The 14,126-nt window shown below is 47.2% G+C and overlaps 1 protein-coding gene across 1 annotated transcript in view; it reads left to right on the forward strand.

Moving 5' to 3' along the window:
* Positions 1-13,184: 13,184 nt before the first annotated feature.
* LOC129753291 (putative epidermal cell surface receptor) overlaps positions 13,185-14,126 on the forward strand; it is an 81,111-nt gene continuing 80,169 nt past the window's right edge. The window contains 1 exon segment of the mRNA XM_055749092.1: positions 13,185-13,254. Within this exon segment, the coding sequence (XP_055605067.1) occupies positions 13,185-13,254 (70 nt within the window).

Consider the following 14,126-nt stretch of genomic DNA (forward strand, 5'->3'; position numbering starts at 1 on the left):
GACATCCTCCTGTAAATAGTTTGTAAATTTTAAAGATATTAGGTTAAAGTCTTCGTTCAAAAGTTGTTGAACAGGAGTTTTCCTTCAAAGTATTTTGAAAACAGCACATGAAAGGTGAGATAAATCAGTTCCATAGTAGAATTGAAAGTCATGATCGTTTTCAGAACGAAATTGTTGAATTTCCCATAGAAACCTTGAAAACTTAAGGATTTCTCATGCAAAAATTGGTTTGAAATTTAACAAAATATCTTAGATAACCAACCTCAAATCGTCATTATCTAGTAAGACAAGGTTTATGGAAATCTGCCTTTTTAAGTTTGTTTCTTTCTGTATGGTTATGTGACGAAATGACGTCTTTTTAAGAACGATTACGAGATAAGTAGACAATGGCTAGTGAAGTAGACAATGTACAACTCGAGACCCCATACACCCAACCCTCGGGTAGTGGTCATATCACCTCTTGTCTGCAACTCCGATTCTCTACCTCCCCGTGGTACTAGCTGGGGTGCGAGCAACCTTAGCGGAGATCGGGTACCCAACCCCGGTGGATGCTTTGGTCGCATGCAGAATGAGTTAGGGGGCTTCGTACGCGTCTGTTCTCCATGTTAGGGGCGGCGTGCGGAGTGCAACATCGTCCTGGTGGTGTTCGGGACCCAAAACAGCAACATCACGACGGTCCTCCTGCGAGATAGTGGGGTTAGCTGCGGGCCTTGCGAGCCTGTGACTACTAAAAAAAACATAAGCAACGAATAACGAACAACAAATTTCGGATGGAAATCGGCAAAGACCCACGCGACGAAAAGGGACTAGCGATTGGAAACTTGGAACATGGAACTGCCGATCTCTAAATTTTGTGGGCAGTACCCACGTGCTCTCCAACGAATTGAAGAGCCGCAAATTCGACATCGTGGCGCTGCAGGAGGTATGCTGGAAGGGCTCCACGGTACGAACGTATCCAGATGGTCGTGCCATCTACCAGAGCTGCGGCAACACACACGAGCTTGGAACAGCTTTTATAGTGATGGGAAAGATGCAAAAGCGCGTGATCGGGTGGTGGCCGATCAACTCACGAATGTGCCGGTTGAGAATCAAGGGCCGGTTCTTCAACATCAGCATCATCAACGTGCACAGCCCTCACCTCGGAAGTACCGGTGACGACAAAGACGAATTCTACGCGCAGCTGGAGCGTGAATACGACCGTTGCCCAAAACATGATATCAAGATCGTCATCGGGGATTTCAATGCTCAGGTCGGCCAGGAGGAGGAATTTGAACCGACAATTGGAAGGTTCAGCGCGCACCAGCTGACCAACGAAAACGGCCTCAGACTTATTGATTTCGCCGCCTCCAAACGAATGGCCGTACGTAGTACCTTTTTTCAGCACCGCCTCCCACACAAGTACACCTGGAGATCACCGTACCAAACGCAATCACAGATCGACCACGTTTTGATCGACAGCCTGCACTTTTCGGACATCATCGACGTCAGATCCTGTCGGGGCGCCAACATCGAGTCGGACCATTATCTGGTGATGGTGAAGATGCGCCCAAAACTCTCCGTAGTGAACAACAAGCGAAACCGGCGCCCGCCTCGGTTAAACATCGCGCGACTGAAGCAACCTGAGGTCGCGGCAGACTACGCACAATCGGTCGAAGCAGCGCTGCCGGCAGAGGGTGAGCTTGACGAAGCCCCTCTCGAGGACTGTTGGGATACCATCAAAACAGCCATCAACAGTGCGGCGGAGAACGTCATCGGTTATGTGGAGCGATCTCGACGGAACGACTGGTTCGACGAGGAGTGTAGGAGGGTGATGGACGAAGAAAATGCCGCGCGGGCGGCAGTAGTGCAAAGAGGCACCCGTCGAAATGTGGAAAATCACCGACAGCGGAAGAGGCAGCGAGTCCGACTTTTCCAGGAGAAAAAGCGCCGCCTGGAGGAGGAGGAGCTCCATGAGCTGGAGCAGCTGCATCGTTCCCAAGAAACACGAAAGTTCTATCAGAAACTCAACGCATCCCGCAAAGGCTTTGTGCCGCAAGCCGAAATGTGCCGGGATAAGGACGGGGGTATCCTGACGGACAATCGTGAGGTGATCAAAAGGTGGAAGCAGCACTTCGATGAACACCTGAACGGCGCACATGCAGGAGATCAAGACGGCGGGGGAAGGTACATCGCCGGCGTAGCCAACGACGAAGAGGAGCCACTCCCAACGATGAGTGAAGTTAAGGAAGCCATTCGCCAGCTGAATAGAAACAAGTCGGCTGGGAAGGATGGCATCGCAGCTGAACTCATCAAAATGGGCCCGGACAGGTTGGCCGATTGCCTACATCGGTTGATAATCCGGATCTGGGACATAGAACAGCTACCGGAGGAGTGGAAGGAGGGGGTAATATGCCCCATCTACAAGAAGGGCGACAAATTGGACTGTGAGAACTACCGAGCGATCACTGTCCTCAATGCCGCCTACAAAGTGTTGTCCCGAATCCTACTCCGCCGCCTAACGCCACAAGCAAACAGATTCGTGGGAAGTCATCAGGCCGGCTTCATGGAGGGACGGTCTACGACGGACCAGATATTCACATTGCGGCAAATCCTCCAAAAATGCCGTGAACACCAAGGCCCTACGCATCATCTATTCATCGACTTCAAAGCCGCATACGACACGATCGACCGCAACGAGCTATGGAAAATCATGGACGAGAACGGCTTTTCCGGGAAGCTGATCAGACTGATCAAGGCGACGATGGATGGAACGCAGTGCTGTGTGCGGATTTCGGGTGAATTGTCGAGTTCATTCGAATCGCGCAGGGGGCTTCGACAAGGTGATGGTCTATCCTGCATGATGTTCAACGTGGCGCTAGAAGGTGTTATTCGACGAGCGGTGGGCGAAATGCGGGGCACGATTTTCAACAGATCCAGTCAACTTATCTGCTTTGCCGATGACATTGATATAGTCGGCAGATCATCTGTGGCGGTGGAGGAGATCTACCGCAAACTGAAACGCGAAGCAGGAAGGATTGGGTTGATGATTAATACGTCCAAGACGAAGTACATGCTGGCCTGCGGATCCGAGACCGGCCGAACCCGCTTGTCCAGTAATAACAAGGTCACGATCGACGGCGACGAGCTGGAGATAGTCGAAGACTTTGTCTATCTCGGCTCACTGGTGACCGCAGACAATGACACCAGCCGTGAGATCCGGAGGCGAATTATCAGCGGAAGTCGTGCCTACTATGGACTCCACAAGCAACTGCGGTCGAGAAGACTTAGCCCTCGCACGAAGTGTAACCTGTATATGACGCTCATTAGACCGGTTGTTCTCTACGGGCACGAGACATGGATATTGCTCGAGGAGGACCTGCGTACACTCGGAGTATTCGAGCGACGAGTGTTAAGAACCATCTTTGGCGGCGTACAGGAGAACGGAGTGTGGACGCGAAGGATGAACCACGAGCTCGCGCGCCTCTACGGCGAACCCAGTATCCAGAAGGTGGTGAAGGCTGGCCGGATACGCTGGGCGGGACATGTTGCGAGAATGCCGGACGACTGTCTTGCAAAACAGGTGTTCGCTACGAATCCAGTAGGAACAAGACGAGCGGGGGCGCAACGAGCGAGGTGGTTAGACCAAGTGGAGCGTGATCTGGCGAACGTGGGGTGCCCGAGAAATTGGAGAACGGTTGCTATGAACCGAGTGAATTGAGTATTGGGATAGGAGAAATGTGTTCATAATTGTTTCAGAACCTTTCTGCCTTTCTTTTTTTTTGTATAACTAAGGATCTGGTCAAGAAAAGCGAATAAAATTTTGCATGATACGGTATTTGGATACAAAGGGTTCAAATTTAGCATTGGATGAGGTTTGTATACGAGAAAGGGTTCAATTATTTTTTGAGGCCCATCCTCCTTTGAATTGGGAGTAGAGAAGAGAAGAGGGAACTTTCATACTATTTTTGTTGCATATCTCGAGACCTGATTAAGCAAATGGAATCAAATTTGGCATGATAGGGTTTTTGGGTACAAAAATGTTAACCAAAGTAGGATGAAAAAAAAACCGGCCAAACGGCATACACCCAATTCAGTGTTTTTTTTTTTTGTTATCGTCGGTAGCAGAAGGGCTATGACAATAGACTGAGTCGATTTGGGGTCATTATTGAATTTCTCAAACCCTGGGGTCTCAAAAGCTTCGTTTTAATTCAAAACTCATCCATGATTTTTTACAAAATGTTTAGGTAACGTTTACGTGAGTTAATTTGAAATTTTATGTTTGTATGGGAAAATTGAATATTTTGTACTGAAAAATCAATATAATTTAGGGTCCTTCTGTGGAACCGAGCCTGCTTATGGTTTTTGTGCCATTTTATTAATTCTCTTAAAAAAAATTCCGCTAAACAACTTTGTCGAATACCGTTACTTCGTATGTTATGAGGCAAAACAGTTTTATAGGGGCATGTCTTTTGGTATTGAAAAACTATTAATTCAATTGACATCACTGTTAGGTACCTAGCGAGGTGTTGCATAACTACTTTGCATGAAACTTTCGCGAGGCCCTAGCAGTGATCAACAACTTTTTTGCCTAATAAGATACGAAGTTAAGGTCTTGCGCAAAATTTTTCAGCGGAAAATTTCCTTTCAAAATTTTCTTTATTGGCATAAAATCCATCCAAAGGCTCGGTTTCACAGAAAAAACAAAAATGATGTTGATTTTTCAGTACAAAATATTCAATTTTCACATACAAAAACAAAAGTTCAAATTTACTCATGTAAACATTACTCAAAAATTCTGCAAAAAATCATGGATGAGTTTTGAACCTAACCAAAGTTTTTTAGATCCCAGGATTTGAGAAATTAAAAAATGACCGCAAATCGACTCAGTCTACTATGACAATAGCTAACTAACTCAGAAGGTGCAATGAGTAAGATATCGATCTGGCAAGGCGAGATCAGATGTTGTAGTGAGTTTGATTCTCACTATTTATATATAGTTTTTTTTTATGATTTATTCAATAGGATGAAAATCCTTTTGGTCATGCATCATTTTGCTTGAGAGTTCGAGTCTTTATGCCAGTAGTGCTTTTCCAATCATATCCTCTTTGATACAGTACACTTTTCTGCGTATTTTCGGCACGGAAATTTCCTAAATAGGCATGGAATTTTTTCAACCTCTCTATGAGTGGATCATTCTGTTTGAATTTTCCAAAACATTTGCGCTCCTATTTTTTTGCTTATTCAAAGGGTTATTGGTCAAAAATCTATAGGAGAGAATGAGGATGTTTGATCCCTGGGGATACTTGATTCCTTCGCTATATCTCGAAATAGGAATATTTCTCTAATATCAAATGTTCTAGAAAAATATGCCAAATACAACAAAACAACAATGCTGTTATATCAAAAATTTTCAAAAATTTTATTTTTCGAGTTTTTGAACTTTGTTTGAAAAATTTATCAAAATGTGATCCAAAGATCTTTTTTATCACTTTGAAATGTTTACTTACTTACTTAATGATCCCGCGCCGATCCTCCGGTGCATAGGGCCGTGGTAAAAGACCTCCACTGTTGACGATCCGGAGCCAGCGACTTCACCTGGTCCCAGTCAAGATTCTCGTCGACAGTTCGGATTTCAGCGGCTAGGCTTCGCCGCCACGAGTTTCTGGGCCTGCCTCTTCTTCGATGACCTTCTGGATTCCAGTCAAGCGCCTCTCTGCAAATCTCGTTTTCATCTTTTCGCAGCGTGTGCCCAATCCATCTCCACTTACGTTCCCGAATCTCGATTTCTAGCGCCCTTTGATGACACCGGCGATGTAGTTCCTCATTCGAGATCCAGTTGCCAGGCCACCAAGCGCGGATGATGTTCCGCAGACAGCGGTTTACAAATACTTGCAGTTTTCGCGTCGTCACCGCATATGTGCACCAAGTTTCGCACCCGTACAGCAATACGGATTTGACGTTTGAGTTGAAGATTCGGATTTTTGTTCGTAGAGAGATCTGGCGTGACCGCCAGATGTTTCGGAGACTCGCAAACGCAAATCGGGCCTTTCTGATCCGGGTTTCGATGTCTTTCCTGGTACCACCATCAGGCGTTATCTGGCTACCAAGATACTGGAAGCACTCCACTTTCTCAACTTGTTGCCCAGCTACCATGAAACTGGAGGGATTTCCTGTGTTGATCTCCATTGACTTGGTCTTTCCGACATTGACTTTGAGACCTGCTGCCTTGGAACTTTCGGTGAGGTCGTCGAGTTTGCTCTGCATGTCCGGTTGTGTTTGGGCGAGCAAAACAATATCGTCAGCCAGGTCAAGGTCGTTCAGTTGCTCCATTGTTAAAGGATTCCACGGCAATCCTCGGTTCGGTGCACAGTCGATCGATCCAGTCAGAATCTTATCCATTACGATGAGGAAAAGTAGCGGTGATAAGATACATCCTTGTCTCACTCCAGCAGTTACCGGGATTGGTTCGGACAAGACACCATCGTGCAAGACCTTGCACGAAAATGCCTCGTATTGTGCTTCGATGAGATGGACTAGTTTCTCTGGGACCCCTCGTCGCCTTAGAGCCGCCCAGATGTTTTCATGATTAAGTCGGTCGAATGCTTTTTCGAAATCAACGAACACCAGCAGAAGAGAGTCCTGGAATTCGTTGATTTGTTCCAGTATGATTCGTAGCGTTGTGATGTGGTCCACACATGATCGTCCGGATCGGAATCCAGCTTGTTGCCGTCGGAGTGTAGCGTCGATTTTCTCCTGGATCCTGTTCAGGATCACTTTGCAGAGTACTTTGAGGGTTGTACAGATCAACGTTATGCCTCGCCAGTTACCGCACTCTGTCAGGTCTCCTTTCTTCGGGACCTTTACAAGGATACCCTGCATCCAGTCGGCCGGGAATGTTGCAGTATCCCAGATGTCAGCGAAAAGACGGTGCAACATTTGTGCTGACAGGGCAGGGTCGGCTTTCAGCATTTCAGCAGGGATGCAATCGATCCCAGGTGCTTTGTTGGATTTCATGTTTTTGATTGCCGCTTCTATTTCAGCCAGCGAAGATTTCTTTCGGATTCCGTAACAAGTTATGAATCGGGAGCAGTAGGTTGTTAGCCTAAAGTCCCTATCCCGCGATGGGGCTGCCATCTTGGACTTAGCTGGCGGGAGCCGCATTTCATAAATTCAGCCGCTTGCTGCAAGACAGACGCTGTTTGAGCCGCCCCTGACCTGGAGAACAGACGCTCGGTTGTTGTTGCACGCCGCCCCTGACCTGGGGAACAGACGCGTGCGGCCACCTTCTCAGTCTGCATGCGACCAAAGCATCCACCGGGGTTGGGTACCCGATCTCCGCTTAGGTTACTCGCACCCCAGCCGGCACCGCGGGAAGGTAGAGATAGGAGTTGTGAATAAGAGGTGATATGACCACTATGGGGTCTCGTGTTGCACATTATCCACCGTTTACCAGTTTTGATGTTTCTCACATCAAAATGTTATATTGAAAATGTTAAATCCAATATGTCAATCGTTAGAACTTGAACTTGAATCTAGGGTAGTAGACAAACTTTTGGATTTCTCTTGTTCTGATACTTACAAACTGTGAAATGAAAACTAATATGGCAAAAATAGTCTATGGACCTTTTATCTTTGGTTTTAACTAGATTTTTGCCTAGGATCAGGGCACCCTGAATCAACGATAAAGTCTGCTTTAGTGAAGGATCAAGTCTTAAATTATATTACATTTTTTAGTCTCATGAAAATGGTTCTAGTTCATCTACGAATTCATGTATCGTTCTAACTTTTTTAGCATATAAAATTTAATGTACACGCTGTCAGAAAATGAAAAAAACGGCAAGTTCCTAAATTTTCCCAGATAGATATGATGAAAAAAGGGTATCAAGTATCCTCATTCTCCTCTACTCTATGTTTGAAAACTTTAAAGCATTTTAGCGGAAATTTGATATTAGAATCAGGGAATCTATTTTGATATTGTTGATTTAACTCCACAATAACTGACCTTTGACACACAAAGTTAGCTTGAAACTATCCACTGGTACGTAGCAAATTAAAGTTATCTACATATATTCTAGAACAAAAAAGATCCATACTTTTCTTCCATATCAACCAAGAAACGTTTTGACAGCTTCAAGGCACCACTTTTATAGCTCATCGCGGTGCAATTTTCGGTAAAGTGTCTGTACATACACTGACTACTCCGTCTCTTGCACCGAGTTGCTGGTACCTTCCCCAAACGCCTCAGACTGTGCTAGAGGCGGAAGCGATTTATGAGTCTCACTTCTTGCTTGCTGGTTTCCGGGCGAAAGGTTTTTCCTGCTCCAGAAGAAAAGTCGTTCCATCCAAGTGCTGATGCTTGATATTCCTTCTTTTTTCAGTGGAAACACATTCCAGCTTGTAACACAAGACCGATACTCACGAATATGACGTACCCCATGGAGATGGCAAATGGTGAACTCACAAGTGTATGTGTGCTTCCTTCTTGCAATCGGGTGTATCTACCGGAAATCGTCGTCGCCCTCAGCTGGGGTGAGAAAGCGAACAATTTCTTTTGGCACGCGAATCAATCGTTACACACTCACTTCCGATGGCTAGCCAATATGTTCGTTCGCTTCGTACAGATGAAGCCATTTTCTCCCACACCGCCAGCAGAACGGAAAGAACCCTCGCTTCGACTTAAAATTGGATGGTTTAGCGGAACAAATTGTGTTTTGTTTTCCAAACAAACGCGGAGGCACCAGGGACACGTTCAGTATATGTACCCACACACAGAATAATCACAATTTAAGGCATTCCGTCTCGTCAGGTTGAACGCCATCCGAGTTGGGGGATGAATGATAAATCTGGAGTATGTATGCGGTTTTTTTTTCAATTGAAAATTTGTTGACAAACAAAAAATAACCTTTTCATGAATGAGCTGTATAAAGTTGATTTTAATGTGTCAATTTGTGGCCAGCTCTAGCTCCAATTTATAATTTGTTTTCAGCAAAAAACAAGTGGAAGTGAAAGTTCAAAAGAAGAATGCGTAATGTGAAGAGCTGCAAATATTAAACGTGAGTATCTAACCTGATTACGATACTTAACACAAAAAAATACCAAAATTTTATTCAGTCTTTTAACTCTCCTCTAACGACTTGAGAACCGACAACTCCTCGCAATGACTTGAAATTCCCACATAAACCTCTCTTTTTCACAACGTAAGGCCTGATCCTTGAGCTTCTTACGACTTAAAATCCATCCTCGCATTGACTCTAGGTTGACGTATATATCCTATCCTCTGCACGACTCAAGGCCGTAATGACTCGAGATTACCACTTTTACCCCTCCTCTTGTTGATTAAAGACCTGATCTCTCCTCTTGCAACTCAAGACCCGACCTCTTATCCTAAATATTGGGGATTGACCATACAAACCTAACCTCCAAAAGACTCGGGGCCTGACCTCTCCTCTAACGACTCGTAGCCCGATCTCTTATCTCCAAGATTCAAGGTTTGCCACCTTTATGCGCGTAAATATTGCGCCTATCGAGAGCAGCTTATCCTAGACTCGTGGCACAGCATACGCGCGGGACTAAACGCAACTACTCGGATGATTACCAACGAAGACGTCATCCTACTCTGACTCGGTTGGCTCACCCGGCGTTGAGAGCCACTCTACCCGTGGGTATTCCCCGATCGTGTAATAACCCTTTCCCAATGATTTCCACTGCGAAAAAGGTCACGTTTTATCCCCACAGCTTCGGTCGTTGGGAACCGCCCAACTCGGATACTCCCCAAAGGTGGAGCATCTTACGCACGAACGCGATGCACCCACGGCATCCGCTACGCAGAAGATGTTGCTTTATCTTTGTAGCTTCAAACCGTGGGGTCCGACGCACACTACTCGACAGCTTTCCGTCGATGGGATCAGTCTACTCCGACAGATATCTGGTTTTCTTTTATCCCATTTGCTGTCAACCCTAGGATTTTTTCTGCCACATCGAGAGCAGCTTTTCCTGGATTCGCGCCTGTCACGGCACACATTAGGGACTTTGAACGCTACGACTCGGATATTCTCGACAGTGGTCATATCCTACACCGACTCGAGAACCCGTTGGTATTCCCTGAGAGTAGTTAACTCTCTTCCTGCGAGGTCCGCTACGAGGAAGGTATTTTTTTATCCCCGCAGTTTCCCCCTTTGGAAGCGCACTACTCGGGTACTCCCCGGCGGTGAGGTATCCTACACACGTTCGCGGCGCACCCATGACCTCCACTACACAGAAGATGATGGCTTTTCTTTGAAGCTTCGTTCAAGAGACCGGATGCAGTCGACTTAGATGCTCCCCGGCGATGGATGATGTAGGATGACACCGTGTGTAAACTGCCTTTGACTCCAGCTCCACTGCAGGGCAGTCATGGTCCGGGTGTACCCATCGCTGACCGGAGTCAAGTTTTGAAATCCGTACACATCCTCTGCACCACGTTGTCTACTGTAGTTTCGGGCCCACAGACGACAAATATGTTGGTCCGTAGCGCAGAAAGCCTCGGAAAGGCAAACACCACGTGCTCCGGTGTTTCCTCTTCGTCACCACAACCTGGGCAATATGGCGAAGTCACAAGTCCAAACCGGTAGTGGTACTTCATGAAACAAGATGGAAATTTGACTTCAAACCATAACAGCCGGGTGTTTGCTGCCGTGAGTGGGTTCGTCCCACTAAAACCACCTTGGGTTTCGTGTGCCAGATGTGCCCCTTGGTTTCACCCTATGATACTACATCAAGGGGTAGGCTGTGCTCTTTCTCCTTTTTCCTCCTTCTCCTTATCCTCTATCGCCAACTTCAGACTGGTACGGAAGACTCCGAGACGTGTGCCGGTTTGGTAACGCTTTCATAGTAACTCACGCCCGACACAGCATCCACTACCCCGGGGACCTCGAAACGTATGCCGGTTAGGTAACGCTTTCAAAGTAACTCGCGCCCGTCACAGCAACCAATCCCGCAGGATTTCTTACCACCAAGGCATGATCGATTGAGAAACTACCAAGCTAGAAACCCGTCTCGACCACCCCGAACGGTATCTCCGCTTCCTTTTGCTGCAGGAAAGATCTTAGCTGAGTATGTGAGACCTGTTAAGTCCCCCCAGATTAGGGTTATACCGCGCCCTAAGATCGCGTTGCTTTTGAATTGAAGTGTCATATGAGGCCCAAGACCTTCCATTAGATTGTCAAATTTGGTTGACTATCTTGCTCTCTATGTTCACCATCTTTCCTGATTCTTATAAGATCGCGCGTGATTTGCGAGATTTGGTCGACTATAGCACGCCACGACTGTTCGACGCGACTCACGATGTTTTCAGCGTTCAAATTTTGAAGTTATTGACGCCTAGAAATGAACCTGGGACGGACAAAGATAGCATGTTCTGCCGATTCCTCTGTATCTACGCATTCCGGGCAATAAGGCGAGCTGATAAGCTTAAACCGATGAAGGTATTGCTTAAAGCACCCATGACCCGAAAGGAACTGCGTCAGGTAGAAGTTGACCTCTCCATAATTCCGATTTACCCAGTCTGAAAGTCGCGGAATTAGCCTCTGTGTCCATCTTGCGTTGTTCGATGCGTCCCATTGCTCCTGCCACTTGAGCATTGGCGCTGCTCGTTGAATTTTACGCACTCCTCTAACAGCTCTTGCTTTGAATTTAACACTCCATATCCTCCGCCAGAGTTATGTCGATGGGATCATGCCCGCGATGACAAAAACTGCATCTGCTGATATGCTCCTGTACGCACAGGAAACTCGCATGGCTATCAGCCGATGTGTGCTCCGTAATTTGGATTTGTTGCGCTCTACCTCTATCGCGGAGCTCCAGGCCGCTCCTCCGTATCGTAGTTTCGACAGTGCCACGCTCGAAAGAAGACGTCTCTTGCTACTCTTTGGACCATGGCAGTTCGGCATAATCCAGGCCAATGAATTTATGACTTTCGATGCACTCTCACAACAGTATTTGACATGCGCACCAAAACTTAAGCGATGGTCGACCTACCTCCTTGATTGTTTCGCCGGTGATCATGAGCACGATATCGTCAGCAAATCCTACTATCTGCACGCCTGCTGGTAGTTTCAGCGACAAATAGGTCTATATGATGATGGATGCCCTGGGAGTTTCCCAGGTTTCGGTAGCAGCATCAACTTCGCCGTTTTCCATGACTTGGGAAAAGATCCCTCGTCGAGACACTTTTGTAGCACCACTCTGAAGGTATCCGGGTTGGTCTTTACCGCCACCTTCAGCACTGCATTTGGGATTCCGTTCGGACCAGGGGCCTTATTCACCGTAAGTTTCTTAGCGATAGCCATAAGTTCTTCGTTCGTTACTGGCTCGATGTCGTGGGCACCCGCTTCGTACGGGGTATGTGGCCACTGCGTCAGGCCATGATGCGGGAAAAGATGTGCAACGATCTCCCTCAGTTTTCCGGACAATTTTCGGTCGGCGACCTTGGGCCACCGAATCTCACCAGTGCAACTCTATAGGTTTGGCCCCATGGGTTATCATCCACGCTCTGGAATAATGCTCTGTTGCAGTTTTCTTTGCTTGCTTTAATAGCTCGCTTAAGTGCCACCCTGGCTGCTCGGAAATCGGCACCTCTCGTTTCTCTGTCGGCTTCGTTTCTCGTCCGTTCAGCCCGTCGCCTGGCTTTTAGACAGCTAGTACGAAGCTCAGCTATTTTTGAGGTCCACCAGTGAGCTGGTCGTAGCCACCACTTCGGTGTATTCCTTCTGGGCATGGTTATGTCGCACACCGCTACCATCATTTTCGTCAGCTGCTCAGCATTATGGACCTGCGATGCTTCGTGCATGTTAATAGTTTCGGTGCACACTTCCTTATCGAAAACTTTGGTCTTCCATCTCCGCTCATAAACTGGCAGCCTTACTGCCACCGGATTTCGGTCTCCTATGCTATAACGTATCGCCTGGTGATCGTTGTGCGTATAGTCGTCACACAATCTCCAATTCATGTCAGTTTTTAATGACGGGCTCGCAAAGGTGATATCTATCACTGACGTTCTGTCTGGTCAGCTCCCGATGTGTGGGATCAGACGATGGGTCCACCTTTCTTTCGCTGAGCTGTCCCACAGCTGCTGCCAGTTGAACATCGAGTCCTCGTTGGCGAGATCTCGTACATCGGGCGTGTCCATATTGTCGTAACATTAGACATTCTCCTATAGCAAAACCGAGATGGGCATGACGCCCGTCCCTACGCAGGCGGCTTCGGACGATATGGTCCGGTATTCACTGATAACTCGAGGTTCATTTGCCGCTGAACGTTGCTAAGTCTCTGCAGGTCACACTGTCTTCCCAGAGCCTGCCTCCACGTGGCCACGCTTGACATTGTCCTCCTTTTGCAACTGCAGATTGCCGAGTAGTTCGTCATCATCCGTGTGAGTGCGGCTGTGGCCATTGCCGCTCTCTTACACACGATCATCACCTAGGTACTTAACCCAAGTAACATTAAAAGTTTTATAGCAGGCTACTAGATAAAGTTTAGTTTTTAATAAAACTATCGGTGTTACTTGGGTAATTGCGCGTTTGGACACGTTATCACACGGTCTGTGGAGACAGCTCGTTGATGATCGATCTCAATTTGTCTGGGCACGTTTCAGGTGGCGCACCCCCACTTTTCGTTTTGGCCATGACTATCCGATAGGCATCGCGCCATGGACAGTCGTTGGCGTCTGTCCATGGGTTTGTCCAGGCGATCTTGCGCTTGCGTAGAGTGGCTTAAACTCCGCTCTCCTTTCTTGGTTCCTTACGTTTTGCCTCCTGCGCCTTGCCCTATGTCAATCGGTGCGCAGATCTGCGATTTCCTCTATCCACCAGTAGACGGATGGCCTAGTGTCTTTATGCTTGGCCCTTCTCGTCATCGCAGCATCTCATGCGCGAGCTAATACCCTTGTCAGTTCTTCAGTGGAAAGGTTGTCCAGGTTCCTCTACCAATGAAACACTTCGACGAAGACGGTTCACCAGCATTCCCAGCAGAGCTTTCTTTCCTCTTTTTCGCGCTAGCCGCAGGGTCCTGCTGGATAGACGGATCCTGGTCTCTTTTCTTTGGGTCCCCGGGTCTAAGATCCTGAGGACTCTCTCTTGCGTTTGCCGCTACCGGCCAACACAAGTCCGCCA

The sequence above is a fragment of the Uranotaenia lowii genome, chromosome 3 (assembly GCF_029784155.1).
Source record: "Uranotaenia lowii strain MFRU-FL chromosome 3, ASM2978415v1, whole genome shotgun sequence".
NCBI classification, from domain to species: Eukaryota; Metazoa; Arthropoda; class Insecta; order Diptera; family Culicidae; genus Uranotaenia; species Uranotaenia lowii.